Source organism: Phaethon aethereus, assembly GCF_964289735.1.
Source record: "Phaethon aethereus genome assembly, chromosome: 2".
NCBI lineage: Eukaryota > Metazoa > Chordata > Aves > Phaethontiformes > Phaethontidae > Phaethon > Phaethon aethereus.
The window spans coordinates 17,097,972-17,123,391 of NC_138582.1; the positions used below are offsets into that span (position 1 = coordinate 17,097,972).

Consider the following 25,420-nt stretch of genomic DNA (forward strand, 5'->3'; position numbering starts at 1 on the left):
ACCTAGTATAGACTCCCAGCAAAGTCTCCTGTCAAAAGGTTCACAGATACATGAACTTCTATCAATGACATGATGTAGTGACTTAATGAAGGAAGGAATAGTCCTATTGGAGAACATTGAATTAAGAGCATGTTGTGTACGTGTGCTTCAGTTTCCCCAAATGTATGTATTTTTTTTTTCATATGGAATATATATTCAGCTATGTGAAACATTTCAAAATCTTGAGCAACAAATGCTAAATACATGAGGGTATATGTATGATATCTTACTACATTAGTACAACCGAAAATGGTGGTGGTGGTTAATGAAAGAGGCTTATCAATTAATTGCTCTCTATTTCTCTTTTTTTTCTTCCTTGCTATTTGAATAAATCTACGGGGGAGCTAAAATTACCTTATTCTTTATTCACAGGTTACTTTAGGTGGAACCTTTATTGGAATTGGGCGGAAAACTCCAGATTGCCAAGGCAACACCAAGTACTTCCGCTGCAAATTCTGCAATTTCACCTACATGGGCAACTCCTCCACTGAACTAGAGCAACACTTCTTACAGACTCACCCAAACAAAATGAAAGCAGCCCTTCCCTCCTCTGATTCTGGTAAAACTTCAGAGAAAAACTCCAATAAATCCAGTCCTACTCTTCGACCGTGTGATTCTGGAGACTTGGGGAAGTGGCAAGACAGAATCACTGTAAAAGCAGGAGATGATACACCAGTTGGATATTCGGTGCCCATCAAGCCAATAGATTCCTCTAGACAAAATGGTACCGATACAACCAGTTACTACTGGTGTAAATTTTGCAGTTTCAGCTGTGAATCGTCCAGCTCATTGAAACTATTAGAACATTACAGCAAACAGCATGGGGGAAGCCAGGCAGGAAGCCTTCACCCAGATCTGAATGATAAGCTTTCTAGGGGATCTGTCATTAACCAGAATGATCTAGCCAAAAATGCAGATGGGGAGTTAGTGACAAAGACAGAAAAGGGTGCGAGTGTGGCAAAAAAGAAAGACTTGACTAGCAAAGGAGCAGAGGACAGCATGGTGACAAGCTACAACTGTCAGTTCTGTGACTTTAGGTACTCAAAGAGCCATGGCCCAGATGTAATAGTGGTGGGCCCGCTTCTCCGTCACTATCAGCAGCTCCACAACATTCATAAATGTACCATTAAGCACTGTCAGTTCTGTCCCCGAGGCCTCTGCAGCCCAGAAAAGCACCTTGGAGAAATTACTTATCCATTTGCTTGCAGAAAAAGTAATTGTTCCCACTGTGCTCTCTTGCTTTTGCACCTGTCTCCAGGGGTGACAGGAAGCTCTAGAGTCAAACACCAGTGCCATCAGTGCTCATTCTCCACTCCCGACGTGGACGTTCTCCTGCTCCACTATGAGAATGCACACGAAGCCCAAGCGTCTGATGTCAAACCAGAAACAAACGCCCTGCCAGGGGCAGAGGGGCCGCTGACGCTCAAGGAGAACAAAGAACACTCATGTACCAAATGTGACTTTACCACCCAGGTGGAAGAAGAGATTTCCCGACACTACAGGTACAGTGCAGTTTCAAATGATTAATGATAGGAACCCAAACAAACAGCCCTCCCTTAGTTCCTTAATTAAATGTCACCGTTCCCCAAATATTTGAGGAAACTAGAAATCAAAATATGAATGCGTATAGATATAAATCCTGACAGCCAAGGTCCAATCCAACATCCACTTTGTTTTGGAAAACCATCAGCTAAGTTGGTGGATTTAATTATACATTTAAACCTGTGCAAAGAAGAGGGAGATTTGGATTTGTGTGTAGACGCTGAAGTTCCAGCGTATTTGAGGTTTGGTCAACTATTTTCCACCCAGAATCTTTTAGATACTATTTTAGTTTAGTTTTTTTACCAGAAAGCTGGCATTTTCATTCAGTAGGGGAACACAAATGGCTTTACTTTCCAAGATAGACTATGAATCCTTTCATGCTCCGTAACAGTGCTTCAATGTACTACCTTTTTGTAGTATTTTCCATTCCCAAGTCCAGCAACACAATAATTAATTTAAGAGCATTCCACTGCTGTTTTGGTGTTGGTTTCACACTGGGAGCAGACACTCTTTTGTCTGTTGATGTCATCCCCCAAGATCCTTTTGCAGATGCTTATTTTCGTGTTGCTGGTTTACAGTGTCGTTCTATTTATTTTAAATGCTAATGTTCCTATTTGGAGGTGGACTCAGCCAGTCTCCTGACTCAGTCTGACACAATGTCATAGTGGCAGCCAACTCCCTGCTAAACTTCTTGGGTCAGTTCCTGGGCTGTTGTAAACTGGCAGTCCAGTTTACATCAGAGGAGGAGCTGGCTCTTAGGCTTTGTAAAGAGCAACAGTTATGTGCCGCTGCAAAAGCAATGTTAAATATTAGAAGATCATGCCGAATATGTTAATAGTTAAGGCTAATGCGTCAACAACAACGGAAAACTCAGTATCTATCTCATCTAAAAGATCTTTGCGTGGAAGCCAGCTAGAACGAAGACAAAAGAAGATGCATTTTCAAAGCTAAAGCTTTGTTAAAAGCTCAAGAAACTGTGCCATGTTTAATAGATTCCAAGACATCCAAAATTAACAAAGGCAGACTGGGGCATGATACTTTAATAGAGATTAAAGCTGGGGGCATCCAAATGTTGCCCAACAGAGGGCTGCATTGGCAATGTATCAGGAGTCTATTTAAAAAAAAAAAAAAAAAAGAAGGAGCAGATTGCTCATCTTTAATTTGGAGTTAGGGCCCACGGAGGATTCAGGTCCCAGCATGCAGTGCCCCAGTTTTGATCCAAGTGGGCCTCAGGGATGTTGTGCGGATTAATTAGTTAATGTTTGTAAACTGCTTTGAAGATGAAAAGTGGTATCTAAGTTCCAAGCATTATTATAGCAGCTTTGAGCCATGCTGTAGAACTCCATAGGCAGCACTTTGTCCGCCGCTGGGGCATGGCACGATCTTTTTTTAGTGGTTAAATAACTGGAAGATTGAAATGGCTCCTTGACTGAAAAAAAGCACTTTTATTTTGCTGCAGCTGGTAATTTAAGTTTTAACAAGCACGCCTAGTTAAAATCCTTTTTCCCAAGGAAAGGAGAAGCCATGACTTTCAAAACTGAGTGCTAAGTCGGGGACGGGGCAGCAGTAGCTTCTCCTTTGCAGGGCTCAGCACCCTGCGGCTCTGGCAGTTGTCACCAGGAGCTGCGCTTCGGAAAGTCAAGAGATGCAATTAAGCATTCGGATCTCAACTTGTTTGTCTAAAATTAGTCTATTCTGTTTAAGACACTTGAACAATGTATTTTTCTAAGTCTTCAGTCTACGACATTATTGAGTACTCTGAGGATGTTGTGTAATTAAAGCAAAGTACAACATCTCCGTAACAGCCAACTTCTTTCCCTTCCTCCTGCCCTCCCCCCTTTTTAATTTGAGTTTTGTTTCTTTTCTACGTGTGCTGCTGCTGTTTTTCCCTACTGTGCACCTTCTTTGAAATCACAGAAGTTAGTTCAGTTTGTGGTAGGTACTCTGTAATGGCCAACACCAGCAAGTTTTATTGCTTTTCTATGCCTAACCCAGTTTTCATAGTTTTCACTCTATCAAACTAAGACAAATGGAAAGAGAGACTTTTGGGGCACTATAGCTTCTATATTATTATTATTATTATTATTATTACCACCAGGCCTTTTGTTTGTTTGTTTATAGAAGTTTTGCATGTATTGGATATGTATTTTCTTTCCCTTTTTGTATTTTATGAACTGAAGATAAAGAATAATTCAGATTTTAAAAAGTAGAATTTCTATAAAATAGTCGTGTTAGGGAGTTATGTGACACACAGAAACGTGCTGATGTGGAATCAGCTCACATCCTGGCTGGCCTTCTCTGTGGCTTCATCTGAGTTTGTCTCAATAAAGCTGTTATGCCACACATTATGTATTTCTGATGTATTTAAAATGCTATGCATGCACATATATAAATGGACAGGTTTTAGATATAATAAGGAGCTGAATGGATTCTAATGGTAAACATGATAATAAGCATTAATGTGGTGGCAGAGAGTGTTCTGTCATTCGCATATTTAAGTCTACCCTTGATAATCTGTGAGTATCGGAGCTGGCTTTAGATGCTACTTACATCTTTTAGTTCACGTATTTTTTGTCTGCATTTTTGATTATTTTCACTTTTGAGTCATACGCGTGAACAGCACGCATGCTTAATTTATTTTCTTTTTATTTTATTTCCTTTTGGCTCCACATCTACAATTTCACTATGTCTGCTAGCTAACAAGTTTTCTGTGTCCCAGTATTATTCCTTTGCAGCCATGTATTTGCAAGAGTATTAGAATTTGCAAAAGTGGTTCTTTCCAAGTTTTCTGTCTACAGAAACGTATACTTACACTTAACGTTCATTCAATATTTCTTGACATCATTATTTGAGAGCTGTTCAGTTAAATTTGAAGTTAAGAAATCACATTGCACTTGAGTTTACTTGTATTTAAACCTCACTAAAATGTGCTTACTCAGATAAATCCCCAGAAGGTTTATTGGCCTCTATTTTCTACTAATTCTGCTACTACACATTTTCCATTATACCTCTGAGGAATCAGGTACTCTTCATGTTAATTTTGAAGCTTAATTTTTCCTCAAAACTGTCTGGTATTCTGATGAGCTAAAAGATGCCAACACTTGTAATTTAGATAAAAATCATACTGAGTATTTGCGGAAATTTTGCATGTTGGATCACTTAGTCTAGAGATTATTTTCCTGCTTGCTCCAAAATAATTATTTTTTATTTTGATTTTTTCCTTAAAAATGAAAGAGGCTTCTTGCGGAGTGGTTTGTTTTTTAATTTTGCTAAAAGATGTGGGAAAACCATGCATTTTCTCATTTTTGAAAAAATTGGATTTTTTCATGTAAATCCTTATTTATCAAAAAAGACTTTGACAGAAAGTATTTGATTGGTGCTAGTAGTAATTAAAAATGCTGTGCTGAAAAATGCTTTAAACCCTCTTAAAAAAAAACGACAGTGTAGTGATTCATTAACCAACTGCAAAATATAAAAAGAAAAAAGAAAGGCACACAAATAAAATACAAGTTTTGGCAATGAGGTGGAATCAGTTCTTTAATAAAGAGACATTATGTTGAAAATGTGGATGACAGCCGTTATGTAGGGTTTTCTTCTGAAATTAATTTTGAATTAAATTAATTCGCTACCTCTTTAAAGGTAAATGGAGCAGGGGGGTCAAAGGCAAAGGGGTACTTGGGTCTTGCGCATCAAGGGATCGGGGCGTCGGAACTGTCTCTCCCCCTCCCACCGGCAGGCAGCAGAAGCTGGAGCAGGGTCTTAGACGTGCAGATTATGGAAATGTGGAGCCTTTGGGACACTTCCCAGAGAAGCCAACCAAGGGCAAAAGTGTAAATTGAGGCCCACCAGCTCCTGTTTTTTCTCCGGCAGAGCAGGAGCCTTCACTCTTGAACAATAGCAGCAGCTGCGAGGACCTTTTCCATCCCCCTGACACCTTAATTCACTGCTCTGAACTTGTTTGCTCTTGCCAATGGCTTTTGCTCTCCTTTCATCTCAGCCCTACTCTCTGCTCTGCCCATTCTCCTCCCTTTTCTGTCCCTCTGCTGAATTTTCTTGCTTGCTTTCCTTGCTGTCTTTCCTTCTGAATATTTTCCACTCCCCACAAGCCTGAATGCAGCACCCATCCCAAAACTGAACTTTCTTACAAGCCTGTTTCTTCATGAGAAAGATTAGTAATTATTACATTCATAATGAAATTCAAAACATGCAAAAAAATGGAAGTGATACGACAGCCAGCCGTGCCCTCATCCAGAATATTTTCTATGCCCTAGAGCTTAGGAATGTCTTCAGGTAATTTAAAAAAAAAAAAAAAAATTACTTGTTTTGTAGAGGATGGTGTTTTGTAATACTTCAGACTAGTTAGAAGTATGTCAACAAGACTTAATTAACAACTGGCTAGTGTCAGGAGTATCACAGCCTATTAGAAAGCTCAAGTAACGAAAATTAAATCCATAAAAAAATCCCCACCTAATCTCTACAACTTCCAAGATTTTGCAAGGGAAAATCCTTATATCTTGCAGCACCCAATTCAAGTACATTTCGGTAGAAATAAATGATGATAGGATTTTATTATGTTGTCAGAATGTAACAGTGCAGCAAAGGTTTGGCCTGAATTCCTTGACATCTAATCTTGGGATTGGGCCATAAATATTTTAATGTCCACAAATAATCACGTCTTTGATTTATTTTGTAGTGAAAATAATAATGCCAAGTGACATCAGTGGATGGGATGACTTTGCTATCCCAATGCCACACTGAAGATAATGCCAGTTTATGGCTTAAACCTGCTGTTAGTTTGCTTGAGTGGTCTATAAGCAAGACCACAAAAGGGAGAATGCTGTTTCCTTCTTCCTTTACATCACTTTCTCCCATACTGAGATTGTCCTCAAACACCTCTCCTTTGATCAGCTGTATACTAATACACTGTATTGCACCTGATGGATTCAGAATTTTGGATGGTATAACCGTCGTTTAGCTGTAAAGTGTAACTTTCAAGTAATGCACAGGAATGCTTATTTTTGTACTTTGCAAATTGGAGTTTTTTTAAAATTTTGTTGCTTAGCTTTGAGGAGCTTTGTGCACAAATCTAGGTGTAAATTGGGTCTTTAGAAACATGGGGTAGGTTTAAATGCTAGTATAAAAAGAAATCAAACATTGCCAACTTGTTTCCTTGATTGCCATCAGGGTGGGGTGAAAGCAGTCATAGATGAAAACATTTTCTTTTTAGGGCTTGTTCTGGGAAAGAATAAGTTTCCAACTTTCAGAAGTTCTCTGGTAGCTGATGATAGTTGTTATTATTGTAGTATTTGAGACTGTGAGTTGTATTGGACAGTTCCAAATTTTAACTTACTTTTCAGAGCTTGGGGATAGAACAATATACGAGACAAACCCATGCAAAGTATGAAGATTTATAATGTCAATGGCAGAGATTACTTTTTAATGCATGCTAGAAAAGTATATGTCCTGAAGAAAAAAGCTGTTAGGTTACTCTCTACCTAAATCAGTCCTTGTCTTTTCATAGTTTCATAGAATCTTTGGGTTGGAAGGGACCTTTTAAGGTCATCTAGTCCAAGCCCCCCACACTTTCACAGAAAAATGGAGGAATGCTTGTATGACTCTCTTTGAATCAATTATAAGTAATTTCAACGAACAAGCCTTTAATGTAATAAAGGTGATTTTAGCTGGGCCTCAGCTATGTAGTTACAACTGCATCTAATATTCGGCATTTATTTGTGGCCTCAGAAGTGTGGTGCCACTCCTGTGGTGTATACCGCTCCTGATCAAAAACATTTAGCCAGCGTGGAAGGGGGAAAAAAAAAAAAAGACAAGTTAGGCAGAAAAAGATCAGCTGGTTGGAGGTGTGATATCTGTAGATGAGAGCCAAGTTAGGAAAGGGGGTTAGCTATTGAAATAGCCAAGTTAAACAAGAGACACTTAGGGCTAAGTAGCCTCCCAAAGGATTGATAAACTTTCACATGGGGAGTGTATGCGGTTGAGCCATTAGCCCCAAATGGTGTCTTGTTTAACTTGGCTTTTAAGATAACTAGCCCTGTCTAACTTGGAGTTCCCTGATGGTATCCCACCTTTGCAGGGCTGACCCTCTTTATAACTTGGCTTTTTGTATTTATAAAACGGTTTTGATCAGATAGCACTCTCTTTTTTTTTTTTTTGGTTCAGAAGAGAATTAAGCTTGGTTCAGAAAAGAATTAAGTTGCAAGGGAGAATATATTAGTGTCGCATTGAGAGACAAGCTGATTTTAATAAAACACAATTGTAGAATGAAGAAAAAGGAACACAGCCAGAACAGGATTTTAACCCCCAGCTTGCTCTCCCACAAGTAGATTTTGTTGCCATAAGGCTATGTGGAGAATAGCTGACTCTATTTTTTGCATAACTGAACAGGCCCATCCAGTCTCTTAAAATGAATATAAATACGGAAAATGACAAAAAGAAAACTGATATTGCACAAGGGCTGAAAAGCTTGAATCTGAATGTGTGCTCATGTCTGCGCGCTGACACAACTGCAAGAAAATCAGACAATGTAAATAACATATGGTTTGTTTTTCCAACAAAAGGAAAGAAGGAAGACAAGGGGGTTTAATACGTTTGGCAAGTTGTCCCTTCTAAACTATCATACTCTAAAAGGGACATTTTGTGTATCATTCCAGTTCTACAGATGCATCGAGAGCCAAATCCTGCTCTTACTGAAGTCAATGGGAGTTTTGCCATCGACTTCAGTGAGACTAAGATTTGGCCTCAAAAGAATTAATTCTAACAACCGGAGTTGTCAGGGCAGTAACAGATTTCTCATACAAGTTTTGTCCTGTGTGGATAGCGAAAGGCTCGTTTTTTAGCTTGGCTAAAGACGCTGTTGTGACTCTGAACGCCTGGGGTGTGGATGTGTGAGGGTGTCTGTAGGGAGAAGCTTTCGCAGAGTTATGTACATTTTGTTGAAGGGCAGGGACGGTATTTGACTCTGCGTTGGTACGACGCCGGGCGCAGCAGGGCCCGGAGCCTGACGGAGGGCTCTGACCGCTCCTGTGCTATAAACAATTATTCATAATAGCGTTATAGAGCTCATAAACAGCGTTCTGTTCCTGTGATAGATACAGTAAATGGGTAACATGTTGTTCTCATGTAGCAACATATGCTTTACATAATTTAGTAATACAGTACTTTATATAGGCTTTTAGAATAAAAACAGCAAGGCGCGTTATTCCGCACCGCTCCGCGGCTCGGACCCAAGCATTTCTGTATTTGACTGGAAAACGCAGTTTGCAGTGACGCAGCCAACTATTGTGCTTTTTCTTTAGAGCAGCATCTTTTAAAGTTGTGTTAAAATGTCCATAGAGAACAAATTAAGTACTGTTTGTTGTGTGCAACCTTCTGTCCTTTGGTATATTGTTATCCGTAAGTTAACCAGAGCTCCATTCAAAATCATCCTTGTCAATCAAAAGTATATTAAATTGATGGAAAGCAAAGAAATTTTTTAAGCATTTGAACCTTCTAGCACAGATTTTATGTTATACAAAGTGGGGTTTTTTTACGCAGCATTTTTTCATAGAGAAAACTATCCCTTTCTAACTATTTGATTTTGTTTGAAAAAATGTGTTACTTCAGTGTTTCTACCACAAGAGAAAGTGAAAAGTGTATTGCAGCAAACTGAAGAGGAAAAAAGACAAAATCCCAATGAAAATTATATGAAGTCTAGAATAATGCAGTGGAGTGTGAATGAGCAATAGGAAGCCATTGCAAGGCGTGGGGGGAAAAACCAGCAGGATTTTTCCCATATTGTATAAGACACCAAAGTAAACCTGCTTGCTTTATTTAGAGGGAATCATACTGTAAGTTTGATTTATTTTCTTCATTTTGGTAGGTAAAATTACTGTGAGATGGAAGGCCAAGGTGAGACTCTCATGTTAATACACGTCTTGTTTTCTTCCAGGAGAGTACACAACTGCTACAAATGCCGTCAGTGCAGCTTCACAGCTGTTGACACTCAGTCACTACTAGAGCACTTCAACACTGTGCACTGTCAGGAGATGGACGTCACTACAGCCAACGGGGAGGACAGTCATGGTGTTTCGTCTATCAAGGAGGAGCCAAAAATTGACCTCAAGGTCTACAGTCTGATTAATCCGGACCCCAAAATGGGGGAGCCCATATCTGACAGTATAGTGAAGAGGGAAAAGACAGAAGATAAGGAAGTGCTCAAGGAGAAAGGTTGGACTGACAGTCCCAGTGATGATCTTCGCAACGTGACCTGGAGGGGAACTGACATTTTGAGGGGGAGCCCATCATACACACAGACCAGTCTAGGCTTATTGACCCCAGTGTCCGTTGGCCAAGAGCAGCCAAAGCCTTTAAGGGATAGTCCAAATGTAGAAGCTGCCCATCTTGCGCGGCCCATTTACGGTTTGGCGGTGGAGAGCAAGGGCTTCCTGCAGGGCGTGCCAGCTGGAGCGGCGGAGAAGGCCGGGCAGCTCACCCAGCCCTACCCTGGATCCGGGGACGGCAAGGCAAAGGATGAATCCCAGTCCTTATTACGGGTAGGAAGCGCTCTCTACTTTTTTCTTGGTTTTTACGATTACATGTATGTTATGTTTAATTAGGCATTCAAATGATTTCTTCAGTTCCGGGGTAGTGTGGTTGGGGTGGGTTTTTTTTTCATGCAAGGAAAAAAAAAAATCAAGGAAAGACTGAAAGACTCAAACTGGTAGAGCTAAACTGGCAAGTGTAAACTCCAAAGTGTTTGCATAAAAAAATATATATATTGGTGTAGTATGTAGTATTAGTAATCAAGTGCTTCTGCTTTTGCTGTTTAGCTCTGCTTGAATTTTGTTTAATCATTCCTGCTAATTGTGCAGGTTGATGATGCATTTGAAGAAGGAAGGTTTAGAACCCCAGAAGGCTGCACATCTGTTACACTAAAACAACTAATCACCTCTTAAATTTTGTGGTGGTGTGACAGTTCACACTTAAGCAAGATTTCACATTATTAAATAGCTAAGAATATGAAACCTGAGTTAAATATTAATAAAAAGTAACCTCTTTCTTTTGTAAAGCAACATAATTATATATCAGTTTTGACACTTGTCTGGTTGCCTTGGAAGCAAAAGAAAAAGAAAAAAGAGAAAAGGAAGGAGCTTGGATGTTAAGAAAAGGAGAATATTTGTCACACCAAATAATTCCTATCCTGTCATCTTTTTTTTTTTTTTTTTTTGTGTTAAACAAAAGGACCTTCCCCTTCCATTAAGGTATGCTTTTCCCATTGTAGGGAAATCTGAGGTTAGAAAAGCTCTCAAATTCTGAGGAGCTGAACAGGGAGACAAATATGTGCCTGTCTCCTGGAGTCATCACTGTATATTTTCAGGGGCTGCTCCCTGTCTGAACTTCTAGAAACTTGCTGTAAGTGTAGTCAGTCTGCAGACAAACCTCACTAGAATGGAAATGATGATCAGCTATTTTTCTTTATCGTGTTTTATAAGCACATTTATAACCATAACATCCATTACTGTAAGAGTGAACAACATGTCAGAAGAAGAGTAAAGGCAAGATAAATGTTTTATTCCATGGTCCGCTAAGATTATACATAGGTATATCTGTCTCTATATACATATATGTGTCTTACAAGCTCTTTTTAAATGAAGTCAGTGGTCTTAAAAATATTGCAGTTATTCTAATTATAAAATACTGTGTCTGTCCCTGAAAGTCTGCATGCAACTTGGGGGGAGCACAGTCTTTTGTGCCTTATGGGTCGTGAATAGTTATTGATGTCAGATTTTAAGTGTATGAGAAGCAGTCACAGTATCACAGGTTCCCTGTTGCAAACCTGGGTGTGTGCTCATTGTGAATGGCAGGGTTGTACTTCTCCATTTGGAAATATGTATAAAAACAAATGCATATATCTGGCTAGCAGTGGAATTCATGCTGTACGTATGACACTAGTTATATCCCACTTGAATTTTTATAGTGGTTCTTAGCAGTGCACAGACATATTGGCCAGAGGAGCCATTTATTTTGTGGTTTATCAGACTACAAATATTTTTCGTTTATTTTTTGACTCTTAAAGAATGAAAAAAGCCAACTAAAGAAAAATCTGCAAAGGGACCTGGTAGTATGCAGAATCAGCTCTATATAGGTCTAAATTTGGGTGGTAGCTGGAGCCTAAAATCTTAATAAGTGATAAAATAAGACCATTGTATTATCAATCTTAGCCATTGGTGAATAAAGAAGGGGAAACTGTACACTGCCTACTTCTTATGCCCTTCTTTAAGTTTGGACAGTTTTTTTAAAGTCTTTATGCAAAAATACTATTTCCCCCCACCCCCCCAAATCAGTATTTTTATCACTTTTGGAAATTTTGGTCACTTCTGGATGTTGTGAAATACAAAGTACCTGGAATTACCATGGTTTTCGGGGCGGGGGGGGGGGGGGGGAAGGTCTTATGTTTGTATATTATCAGGGCATATAAATTAGTTCCTTGCATTTTAAAATGTTGTGTACAACCCAGCTTTTCTTTTATAAGGTTTGTAAAAGGCTTTATTAGTGGATTGGGTCTATACTGACTGGTGAAACGATACCGACAGCCCTCAAGGAGGAATTACTTTTCTGTACGCTTTTAGCTAACTTGCTCTTTGAACTTAGTTGTGCCAAGGACTTGTTTGTCTGGGTCTTTTCCTTAGTTATAATATTTTAATTTTCACTTTTCTTCTTTGAAAATTGGGCATGTTGCCTTTGTCAGTTTGAAATATTAAAAAAAAAAAAGGGAAGGAGGTTAACTTTCTACATCTGCTGAACAGAGTCCCTAATCACATGTATTTCATCACTATTGATGGATAGATGAAAATAGTGAGAATTCAAAGTTCTTGAAGGTAAGGGGTGATCTGAAGACTAGGAGATTGTGGAAGATGAAGGAGTGTGATTCCGTGAGTGATATTAATTCCCTATTCCCCTGGATGTGTGAAAAAGATTACAGAAACCTAACCCCTTTATTTTGCTCTTGATTCAGTTTTCTGTAGACAGAGTTATGGGATGCAGTACTGGAGCCAAGAAGAAAGAAGACAAAGTGATGGTCAGATTGACCAGTGGGAGCTTAGCGTTGGGTATTCTCTCACATACATCTTATATGGATGCATGGAAGCTCACTTCTCCCAGACAGAATTAGAAATTGTTCAAAAAAGAACTTTCATTCTGGAGAAAGCTAATTTTTTTAATCCTCTGAAATAAAAAATACTCCCTATTGTTAAGCAAATCTCTCAAGATTATCCACTTTTGGAGAAATTTATTTTTCTAATGTGAAATAATAGCTAGTAGAAATAGCTAAAGTTATGCTAAAAGTCCAGCCTTTCTAAAAGAAAAGTGTTAAATCAATACATACTTCTGGTATCATACAATGAATTCTCATGCAAAGCACTGTATCCCAGGACAACTGGTGACTAGGACACAAAACCTATAATAAAATCACTGTGGAAACCTTCTTTTTTTTTTTTTTTCCCCCAAAGACTGACACAGAGGAAGCCAAAAATTTGGGATTACTCAGTGAATAAATACTGTGAGAAATGGACTGAAAAAAAATCTAACACATCTTTTTGGTTCTGCTGGCAATCCAGTATTTATAAAGGGGTTCTGCTTATTAAAAATGATTTGTAATGATCTGACAGTAGCAGTTATACCATGTGCTTTTCATTTTTTAGTTCTCTCATGACTGGGGGAAGGGAAAGGGTAGATCATGTTTTTCACATTTTTTCATATAGATAGAGGTTAATACTGCAAGTGGGTTTTCTAGATCCTGAGTTTAGGAGTGATTAGCATTTCAACAAAATACCAAAGACGATACAGATCAGCTGAGGAAGGGGTGAAAATCTACAGTTGCCCACAGAATTCCCTAATGCCTACAGGATAATTGTAAACTTTTGGAAATTACTTGGAGTGTTTTTCAGCTTTGCATGTTGTGTAAGCCGTTTATCTGCTGCTTTCTTACATTCCTTCCATGCATGATGGACACGTTCCCTCCCCAGACTCTGAGCTACAGTAGATTATTCGTGGGAGTCGTTTGGGTAGGATTTCTTTCTTTTTTAGCAGCTAAAAGACTGAATCACTTGTGACTTTTCGGGAGCTGGGGATGGTGCAGTGGCGATAGCTTGAACTCTGCATGTGTGCAAACACACAGATGCAGTGGATGCACCTTTTTCCCTGAGAGCGCTTCCAAGCTGTGTGTATGTAACAGAATCTTTCTCAGGGGCTTGGTACACTTCTGTGAGTAGCTTTAATTTATTTTTCTTATTAAAATGTTTCCAGCAGCTGTACTTACAGCGAATCGGTATGTTTTGCAAATGGGAATTACAAAAAATGTACCTCAGCGTGGTACAATGTAGACATTATTTCTGCTCTTCCTTAGAGTAGCTGATTTTATAGTTTAAAGATTTGTTGATACTGGAAGGTCTATTGAGATGCAAAAATGTTCCTTTTTTTGGGTAGCACATTGGCAGCCAGAGAACTCCAGGCCAGGCAGATTGTTTAATGCTTTGACAATGCAGATCTTGGACAGCAGGAACTTTTTGCTAAACTGATTTTAAATGAAGTGTCCTGTTTTGGTATGTGTGGACACTGCAGAACAAAGTTTTCTCCACAAAATTGGGAATTGCAGCCTGAGCCTTCAGACCTATACACAGACCTAGCTAGCCCACCCAAAGGTGTTGGTAAACACGGCTGCCTCGCATTGTGGTTTAGCTGATGCAGATGCAGAACAGCACAGATCGGTGTGTCCCGCGGTGCCGCGCAGACCTGAAGGCAACAGGGAGATGCCTGTGTATTAATCGTAATTCATGTAACAGGGGGATTTGTGTACCATCAGAGGGAGAGAGGTTGTCAAATTATTGCAAAGGTACTGGTGATTTTTATCAAAGGCAGACTGCAGGCTGTAATATTAAATATCTGACTGAAGTTGTGTCAACCTTTGCTATGAGCTTTTTATATGGGGCAAAGGATAAAATTGGCGCTTCTGTTAAATCAAGGGTATTTTGCACCATAATGATCAGACTGTTTACACATTTACAGGAAATCATGGCATTTCAAGAAAGTTTCCATTCACTTTAAGAAGACTTGTTTTCTTTTTGTCTGTGATATTTACACTTCTGGTATTTCATACAGTGTTCTGCCTAGAGCTGGTTATATGGCTTTAAATCTGGGGGAGACAAGAAATCAGAGAAAGTTATTTCCCATCTCCCAGATTTGCATTCTCCTACATGGCTGATTGACAGAGCTAATTTAAAAATAAGCAATTGGTATGTATGTAGTAAATTTACATATAATTGTTTTAATATCAGTGTAGTAAATATCAGACACTAGTGGTGAAACATTATTTCTCCTGTTATAAAGTACTGACTCCTGTTATCCACAGATTTAGATGCCAGATAGCTGCAAGGCAGTGCCAATGCTGAACTGGCCTTTGTGATTTCCAAAAGACTTCTCTAAACATTCACTTCTTGGCCAGAAGGGTAACACACCTTTGAGGTAAAACCTACCTCTCTGATGTTGGTAGAAGTATTGCTGCTGCCTTTAGCAGCAGCACTGGAAGGTTCAAGCACGCAGAGTGGGATCTTGGTTTAAATTTGATTTTTCTGTGGTCACTACAGGGTAATGAATGGAAGTTTTTGTGCGCTTTGGCATCGTGTCCCACTTCCAACCACCCTTTGCTAGGAACATCTTAATGGTACATCTACAGAATTAAATTTAGTGCATGCAGTTGTATCATTCATCTTTTATTTAAGTTGGTGGAGGTCTTGGATGCTGCATCCCATCCCTCAGCCACTTTGGGAAAGAAAAAGCAGCCCTTTAAAGAAGAAACATCTGAAGTAGTTTCTCTATAGCTGCATCTCATTTTTTTCCCATTTCCTCTGACTCTGTTAGAGATCTTTCAGGAAGTATTTATAGTCAAGGCCATTCATTGCCATACGGGTCCTCTAATTAGCTGAGGAGAACGCAGCAGGCGCTGTGTCTCGCTAATGCGCAGAGCTCTGGCGGGTCAGAGAGCCGCCACAGGCTTTCGTTTTTTTCTGAAGCACCTGTTTTCACAAGTCTCTGCCTGGGGAGGCAGCGGGCTACTTTTTTAAACATAACTGCATCCTGGAAAATGGCAAGAATCCTCTGACAAGGAAAGTGAGAAAATAAAGTTAGGACTTGAAGAGAAAGGGGTTTGTAGCGTCGGGTTTCCTGCACAAAGCTGAGGAGGGTAGAACCCCCATGCTGGTGAAGGGCGCCCGAACGAAGCTAAAATAACTTTCTGAAGGTTTCAAGCAGTTTAGAAACAAACATGTACTTGGCTGCTTTTAGTAACTACTGGAACCAAACCCACAAGAAATTGAATGTTTTGCATTACTCATCCTGACAGAGTGATCAGATAGGACTAGAAAGTAACTTTTAGAAAAATGTTAACCTGACCAATTAAAGGCATGTCTCTGGTTTTTGTGTGGGGTGTGTCTGTCATGCGGAGAGACAACCCCACCTCGTGCCTGTTTACCCACCCATCGGGGCATTTTTTTTTGCCCTTTTTTTTTTTTTCTTCTCCCTTTTACGAAATGCGGTTTAGAAAAGAATTAAATGATAAAATCATTATTTGGGTGGGGCGCGGTAATAATGCGAAAGGGCAGCAGCTACGTCAAAATCCTTGATGAAAAGGTGAATCAGTATGTGGAACAAAGGGAGACCGGTACGGGCCCCCGGGCCGCTGCGTAAGCAGCAGGGTTTATTGAAGTTGCTGTGATCAATAACAATGATTCAGGGAGGGAGAGCAGAGATAATTCTTGATTTAAAACAAGCTGCTTCGTTCAGATGGGAGAGACGGTAATGAAGATGAGAACAAAGGAGTGCTGCTTGGATTGAACCGAGCGGCCAAAACAGATTGACAGTGTCAGATGCCATTAACTGAATTTTGTATTACCCTGAACTAGTTGGGTAGGAGAACCCCTCTTCTGCCTCTCTGGTCTGGTGGTTGGTGTCCCGGCGCTGGTGGGAGCGAGAAGGGGCCGCGCGCCCGCGCCGGGGCCTGGCTGTGCCGGGGCCTGGCTCTGCCTGGCGAAGGCCGCTGGGCACGTGCGGCAGCCGCGCCATCGCTGCCGCGGGGAACGGCCGTTACCGGCCTCCGCGTCAGGCTGGGAGGATCCTCGGTGCCGGGGTACAGCTCCCCGCAGCCCCCATTGCTCCGGGCTGGGTGGGGGCCAGGGGGCTCCGGCCTCTCCTCCAGCCTGAGCAGGAGCCCTCGGTACGGGGCAGCGTGAGCCAGAGCCTCCCGGCACCCCGAGGTGAGGCGTGGAGGTCTCCTTCCCCGCTCAGCCCCTCTGCGGTACCGAGCCGCCCTTGTCCACGCTGAAAACAAGCCCAGTCCTGCAGCCCTTATTCATACCCTCTTGCTCCAAGCTGGCCACACCGAATGAGGAAACGTTATTCCTTTATGTACAACCTAGCCTGGTAAGCAGCTTTGTAAGCAGCTTTTTTGTGTGTGTGTGTGTCTTCAAATACATTCCTGAATTTTTACTTTTTAAAAAATTGTGCTCACAGTGGATGCAGATCGGTGAGAGCCGTGTCAGGGTATGGAGCACAGCTGTGAGCGCTGCAAAGGCAAACAGCGCAGCAGCAGCTCCCTCCTTCCAGCCTAAACAATCCTGAGAACTGTAAATGGGAAGCCTTGTTTAAACTGGTAAGTAAGTAAATGCAGCTTCTCGCACGCCGACTAATTTCGATAATGAGTTGAGCTTTTCCAAAGTTTCAAAAAATTAAGTGCAGCTATAACCACTATACAGCCCTATTAGTGTTCTGTATTGCTAGTAGTACTTAGCGTTAGATTATATACCTGAAGTGAAATGGAAGCTTCAATTGTAGTTAGAAATTAAGGATAATCTTTGCCAAACTGGATCCAGTAGGAAACACACATTCATGTCCGTGGGCAGAACTTGCTGCTAACTTGAAGATTTTCAATGGAAAATTAAATTTCATAGATGAATGCAGGCCAGGATTGTACATAATTCTATTTTTGCCTGAAGTACTATGGTACTGGACAGTGAAAATCTATGTGAAGATACCTCTAACATCTGGAAATGCAGAGTTGCTTTCTGTGTTGAATTTCAGACAACCCTCTCCATGTATTTGGTAATTAAAAGACACAATAAATATACTCTTTTAGAGGAGTGATATTATGATAGACAGCAAATAAATGTTTAATTTATTGGGCTAGGAAGGGAGCATTGTAATTATAACTGATTTGAAGGAATCCAGATGCTATCCCCATCTGAACAAATTCAAAATGGTAAAGATTTAAAAACAGATTTATGAATAAACAGTGCACACACATGTTCTGTGATTTTTCCATGGAGGTATCTAGGGGTTAATACACCCAGTTAAAAATGACAGCTATGGAAAATAGTTGTTATATGAACTGATGTGTGCTGACACAGAAAAAAAAAATTATATGTGTATATATATATGTAAGACATGCAAAAGGTTTTCTGGAATGTCTTTTATTACCTCAGCACTCCTCAGAATATGCATGTGGCCACCTTGGAAGTAGTCTTAATTTTAAGATCTCTAATGTAGCACAATTGATTTAGTGAACCATTTCCTGCCTAATATAATTCATTTACTTCTTGTACCAAGTTCTGTTTTTAAAATGAAGCTCTATAATGGCTAAATGGTCCTGTTGATGTTTTTCTAAGCATTTTTCTAAGTAGCTTTATGTATGTTTTAGAAAATCTTACAATCTTTGTTGTAGTGAAACAATACTATGCGTATGTAACATAAATCTGTAAGTATATGTATTCCGTGTTGTATGTTACATTATTTAGAGTTCAGATAGGCTATCATTTGTCCGTAAAGATGAGAGGAGGAATAAGGATGTTTTCTCTTTTTGTGCTGTGCACAGTAGTAGGTTTCTGAAAGAAATGGCTTGGTGGCAGCCCAGGCTATGCAGCACTTTGCAGGCAGCTTGCGAATGGACTTTGAAATCTTGGCTGAGTTCGTGCATCCCTATGCTGCCCGAGATTTGCAAATCTCAGGTTGGTAAATCATATTTGTCCTAGTTAGATTGTTAATACCCTATGAGTTCTTGGCTGCCGTAGGCCTTAGTCTCCCAATTCTGTCTGTAAAATGGGAATAAAGGCAATTTCCCATGTCGAAAGGCAAGAGCGAAGAGAGATGTGTTAAACTCCATTGTGCAACACTAGACTCATAGCAAGAAGACCCTGATCCATGGGCATCCTGATCCAGTATTCCTGGTTAACCTCTCTGGGTATGATGATGTAACTTTTTGCATGAATACCTGAGAAAGAGAAAAACTTAAGAAACATATTATAAGTTTAATTTTAACTTTCTTAACATTTCTATTATTTCCTTCAGCCTGAAAAAAGAGAGAAAGCAGGAATTTTGGAGTGAGGCATTTGCATTTCATGTCTGACTTTGACCTCATTTTGGTTTATGTGCCTCTGATGTGTATAGTGGCAAACTGCACGTTTTCACTTATGGGAAGAAGTCTTTTAACGATGGCTTACAGTGCAGTCTTTAATCATGTGAGTTGCCTCCAGCACTTGCTGAGAGTAAAATTCCACCCTCTCCATTTTCAGATGGGTTGTACTGTCGGCTGTTTCTCCTTGCAAGACTGTCTGTGATTTGAAAATTGTGTTTAAATTAAAAAAAAAGTGAGCAAAAAAGAGAAATAATCAGAACATTTGTCAAGGAATTTGTTATGAATGAGAAGCAATGCAAACAAGCTTGGAATGAGTTTTAATTCGCATGTTATTCTGGGAGCCTACAATTTCTGGTGAGAAAATGGCATATTTTAGGTCTATTTCCTCCAGTTTTTGGCATGGAGCAATGCCTGTTTTGTTCAGTCAGATGTTCAAATGGGAATTTTGGATGCTTAGAACTAATTTTAGTAGGTGGGGGGCAAATTTATTATGGTGCTACAAATAGAGTTTGATCACAGCTGCTTCACTGCAATTATAAAAATCGGCTGTGAATCGCTTAAACTATATTTACTGGTTGCAAAAAAAAAAAATCTCATCTATACAAAACTCTTTCTTGTTTCCCTTTAAGTTCTGAATATCATCGTTCATATACCCAGTATTTTGAATTTGGCTTGATCACGTTGCCAGATATTTTCACGCTGCTCTCCCCCCGTGCCCCGGCAGTGATAGTGTGCTCAAATGACTCTTCATTCTTTCCTGAAAAAACTGTATCTTTTTGTGTCAGGGTGAATTTCTGAGCTTGTTCTGAAATTACAATAAATCACACACAGACCTCTTCATACTTATTAAAAAAATGTTAGAAACTTCACTGGAAGTTGGGCACTTCAAAGCTCTTGCTACTCCAGTCTGTACATGACTAAAAGGCTGTAAGGCAGACACCGCAAGGTGAAAGCTTTCAAATCAAAGCAAAACTTAATATACCGCTATTATCCCCTTTATAAGACATATGGGGAATAATATCTTTACATATTTATGAGTTTTTTCTGATAGTAACTGCTTTAATGTGCATGGGGTTATGCTTTTGAGTAAGAAGAGAAAATACTGAGTTATACTCCATATTTTTTCGATATTTCATGGCAGCTCCTCTCCCAATCCAAAGTGGATGTATTCCAGATCTGTTTAAAAGTTGGTATTGTGCAAAATAAGCTTAGTCAGCCTGTTTCTTGAGAAAAGCATTTTCTTCACAATTCAGTTAATGGACTCAGCTATGGTGATCATTTTGGCATTCCTCCCTGCAGCTGATAAAGAAGACAAACATCTGTAAAGCTCTCCATTGACAATAGCACAGTACCTGTTAGTATATTACTGAAAATCATTTCTATTTGATTGAGGTATGCTAGAAACTTAAATATTTCCTTTTATTTAAAGTTCTCATAAACCCTACCTTATGCAGTGTTTGAGGGGTGGGGAAAGTTAATGGAAAACATGATTAAAATCTTCTAGGCTTCAAGGCTTGTAAACAGCTTGGCACCTACATATGTTTGTGTGCATACGTGTGTTTTACTGGTTTGTTTACTAATTTTAAATTAGGTTTAAAAATTAGAACGAAATTTAAAAAGTGAGATTTATTTTTTAAATTAAAAATGAAAAGACTTTTCCACTGAACACAACATTTCTGTAGTTATTTAGCCAAATGGTTTATAGGACTAATATTAATAATTTTTAAAGCAAAGTGTATATTACAACTTTACTGATTTTTCCATTACAGAAAATAACATGCTCCTTAGCAGAAGTTTTAAATTTGGGTTGATGTTTAAATAGAACTTTTCATGCCTTTAAGACTGTAAACTTAATCATGACTTAATCAATTTGCCTTTGTCTTCTAATAGCCAACTGAGCGGTAGAGGTCTTTGCCATGGTTATCCATAACAACTGTCAGAGCAGATTTGATGCAGGGACTTCTACAAAAATTAAGAGGATAGCTGATGTCTGTTAAATTTGGTCCCTCAGTCTGGACTTTCTTGGTATGATGGTCAGCTAAGTGTCTCCTCATGTGAGACTCGGTTTTAGTCAAACCTTGTGACCAACTGCCTGTATCTCAGAGGTATTTCATTTGACTTCAGTGGCCCGAGTTGGCATTGGTGTAGACCTCTAGACTGAACTTTTTCTGAAGTATATCATTTCAGTGAGTGAACAGACAGCTTGGGGTGAAGCCTTAATCATTGCTAAAGGTATTTGAAGGCTGTCTTAGTGACATCCTCCTTAAGAAGTGAAGCATAAGCCATTTTGGATACCACTCCTCCAAGTACATCACTGTTGTGAGGAAAGAACATTTTAAAAAACATTTATTTGAGAAGTATTTTATCTGTGCTGGTTCTGTAGGTCCTTGTCAAAAAAATTAAATTTTGCAGGTTACCAGGATCTCCATCCAGCTTTCCCCGCTGAAGGGCTCCCAGCACCTTGGGAGCTGCAGAGTGTGCCTGGTGCTCTGCCTGGCTGCGAATGCCTCTGGACCCCTGCTGTCAGCTGTTTTTATTAGTATAGGTCTGCTTCCCTCTTTGCTTGGCCAGGTTGCAAGGAAACTTCACTGTAACCTCTCTTTTCTTGTCGTCTTTAGCTTGGTTTGGCTCTCTTCCCCATTAATCTTTTGTGGAACTCGCAGTTGTCTATACTAAAAGTCATTGAAATTCTCCAAATCTGGAGCTTTCTTTTGAAAGAAAAAATACCAAACCATTCATTTTGTTATAAGAACTGTCTAGGCTTTCTGATCCACCTTTCCTAAAACATACATCGTCTGCATTGCAACAGGAGGCTTCCTGATGGGGAGAGATTAAGCAAAATTGTCTAAATCTTCTTCTCGGCATCTGCACTTTGCCACAGTTGGAGCCAGGGTACTGGTCTGCATGGGCTTTGCTCTGACAGGTTCTCTCTGGAATGCCTACTAGCATGCACATAAATGGCCCTAGCGATCTGATATCCTTCCTACCAAAAATATTCTCATGGCCTTCCATGCTTTCATCAGCACCACTAAGTAAACCTCAGCTTAGTGGAAGGAGACATGTTGGAGCACAGCAGAAGAAGAGAATGGATGAAACTACAAATTGTTAGTCTGTTAAACACAGATTATGTCTTTGGGTACAAATTCCATTAGCAACTGAATGAGTCTGGATGGGTAGTAGCTTGTGGAAGTATTTGTTATGATAAAACCAACTTTTCATTAATAGACAAAGTTACCCTGTTTTCCTCTGTAGTCTGGCCAACATCAAAATGTTTCAAACTAATTTCAGACTTGTAAAACACTGTCTATCAGATACAGACATATGGATTGAACTAGTAATTTGCTTGCCATCTGCTGATAAAGGAAGCGAGGCGTCTAAGTAGAAAATGAAGAAATTTTTTTTTCTCCCCGTGGAATGTCATATGGTGCCTTTAGTAGTTGTTTGTATTGACATTTTTATTGATTGTTATGTAAAGTGTTACATTGCATTGACCTGCATCTGCTTTCAATCTCATAATTATGATTTTTTTGTTTACAAAATATCCATAATCATTTGAGCCTATAAATAATGTAGTTAGAAAATAACCCGTTTTAAATCTGAAAAAATAAATTGATAACTACAGTTCGTATTGTATGAAACAGAAATAAGCATATTATTTTGCTTGGAAAAGAGAAAAACCTGAAATGTTGCTAGCAGAGTTAACTAAAATAGTATTTTCTTTTAGTCAAAATTTCCCATTTTGTCCTGAACGATAGGATAGAGGCCAGGAAAAAAATACATTCCTGACATAAAAACAAACAAACAAACCTGCCAAAACTTTTCTGCTTAGGGGAAAATGGATTCTTGAGCTTTCTGGGTTTTTCCCTGTAGGAGTCTTCTCTCACCAGCCCTGATGGTTTGTGCAGGTCCAGAGTTTGTCCCCCAAATCTCTGCCAAGGCTTGGCTGTGCTGGCAAGAACTATTTCATCTGGAGAGGAGTGACCTAGAGGGGCAGAGAGGTTTCTCGGGAGCAGCCCAGGGACAGCGGGGTCTGCCCGGGCTGCATGTTGCAGTGTTGGGAGCGGTTCCTTGGCCGTTGGGTGTGTTGCCTCCCTGCTTGCCCTTGGGAAGCTGCGGGGGGGTGTAAGGAGTTGCAGATTTGTTCATGAAACTGTGTAGACTTCTTATTTCAGCATATAGGCCCTGGTTATCTGTGGAAATAATAATCAGTCCATAATGAAAGTTTAAGTGTTTGTTCTTTTAGTTAATGCTTCTTATATGTTTGTCCATTTTCCTGAAGCATTTAGAGTTTCTCTGTTTAGAAGTGACGCAGCAAGTACAAAATGCAATAACTTCTCAGTAGGCGTACTGCTTTCATAGGTAGTAAAATACATTCTCAATCAGTGCTCAAATACATGGAACTTTGGTTGGTTAAATGATAATATATACTCATTACAGCCCTAGTTAGAATCATAGAATAGTTTGGGTTGGAAGGGACCTTTAAAGGTCATCTGATCCAACCCCCCTGCAGTGTGCAGGGACATCTTCAAATAGATCAGGTTGTTCTCTTTTTTTTTTTTTCATACTGATAAGTATTTTATTTCTCATTGATTTCAGTGATCCATTTTGACTAGATAGTGCTAAAAATATTCACGAGCTGTGTTCTTAAACATGAGTTATGTCTTCACAGAAGTTGTGACTGAACTGTTGTACTCTCTTAAATAAGACAAGCCTATTTTTTTTTGGGAGCTATTGGATTATTGACTTGCCAGAAATGTAGGATGTAAAGAACGTACCAAAGAATTTCTATATGTGCTTGAAGTGAAAGTAACATGGAAAATCACTTCACTACTTGTCCAGTATACTGTTTTCTTTTTTTGTAAATATCTTCTTTTTCTGAAAATTAATGTTCCTTGTAATGACCTGCAAAGTCTATGAACATTGCAGATACCTATTAACAGATGCCACCTTCTCCTTTCTGAGTGTGGTTAATGTATGGTTTAATTTGAAAAAAAACTAAACAGTTACATACATAAATAACACGTTTTCCACAATGTAGAGTTAATTACCATTTTACATTTGGAATTTACACTATGCAGAAAGCTATTCCAACAGTAGCGACATTTTAACAGATGGACATTTGTTGCAGATGTACGCATAGGATCTGGTATCTGTGACAGCAACAAGTCTGCAAAAGTAAGAGGAAAATTCAGATAGTCTTGATGAACTAGAAGCTTAGGTAAATGCAGTGCTCCTGTGATGGCTTATGGAGGGCGTTAAGCTACAATAAGTAGTAGCACTAGTAGTGCCATTACTATATGGTTTGCCACATGCTTCCCCTCTGTTTTTTATGGCTTAATCTGCATGCGATATGCTCAGTTTGTCGTCGTATTGTATTTCTACGCCATATTCCAGCACAATGAATCTAGATCTACTCTGCATCCGATGGGCCTATTGGTTTTTGTTCTGGTTTTATTTCATTGCAGACATCAAGACTCTATATATTTCTGCTGGTAAATATTAATATTTATAGCATAAACTGGGAAGTATACATCCAGAGTAATTTCAACTTTTTAAAGTTTTGTTGGTTTTTGGTTTTTGTTTTTTGTTTTTTTTTTTTTAATAGGACTTATCATGCCGTACGGTATCTGACAATTCCTATGTTTATAATGCTTTGAAACATGTATTTCAATTGGTAAAATATAGGTGTTTACAGCATTCTGTTTGAGTACGTTGACTGCAGCAATGGCGACAAATTACTGCTAAGAAAATACTGCTTCACAATAATCAGGAGGATGTCGGGTGTTTAGTCTGACGTTGCCTACCAGAAGCTGGTAAACTTGCTGTTGATGGCCATATTCACCTCAGGGTATTTAAACGGCTCTTCACAGGTTAATGTCTGTAAGTCCACTATGTAGCTTGGTAAACTGCCTCGGACAGAGGTGAGGGTGTGATCGATAGGGTCGGAGGGCCAAGATCCCTTCTCTTAGGCTGTATGATTTGGGTCAAGTTCAAATTTCTTTTGTGCTTCTGTTGGGGCATATTTTTATTATATACTACCTTTCTAAGAAGATTGAGATTTACGAATATTATTAGCAAATTGCTTTGGGAACATTGGTAGTTAGTTCAGAAGCAGCAAGGTTTATAAAAAATACCGAAAATTTTGTATGTGTAGTACACATTTATTTCTTGTCTATCAGAGCTGTTCTTTCACAGACCGAACTGCCTTTCTGAGATACTATCACACTTCTGACTTGACCAAATGGTTTCAAAACCATTCATGTCAGGTCAAGATGGTGAGAACAGCAAATAGTCATGAGAACTGGGACTGTGTAAACAACATACTCCCATCACCGGACTAACGCAGGTCCAGAGAAGTGGCAGCGTCATTCTCACTGCTCAGAC

The 25,420-nt window shown here is 39.4% G+C and overlaps 1 protein-coding gene across 1 annotated transcript in view; it reads left to right on the forward strand.

Annotated features, from left to right (window-relative positions):
* Positions 1-25,420, forward strand: part of TRPS1 (transcriptional repressor GATA binding 1) — a gene marked incomplete at its 5' end in the record, with an annotated part of 175,368 nt that overhangs the window by 15,439 nt on the left and 134,509 nt on the right. The window contains 2 exons of the mRNA XM_081996671.1: positions 412-1,541; positions 9,527-10,130. Of these exons, the coding sequence (XP_081852797.1) occupies positions 412-1,541; positions 9,527-10,130 (1,734 nt within the window). The remainder of the gene's footprint in view (positions 1-411; positions 1,542-9,526; positions 10,131-25,420) is intronic.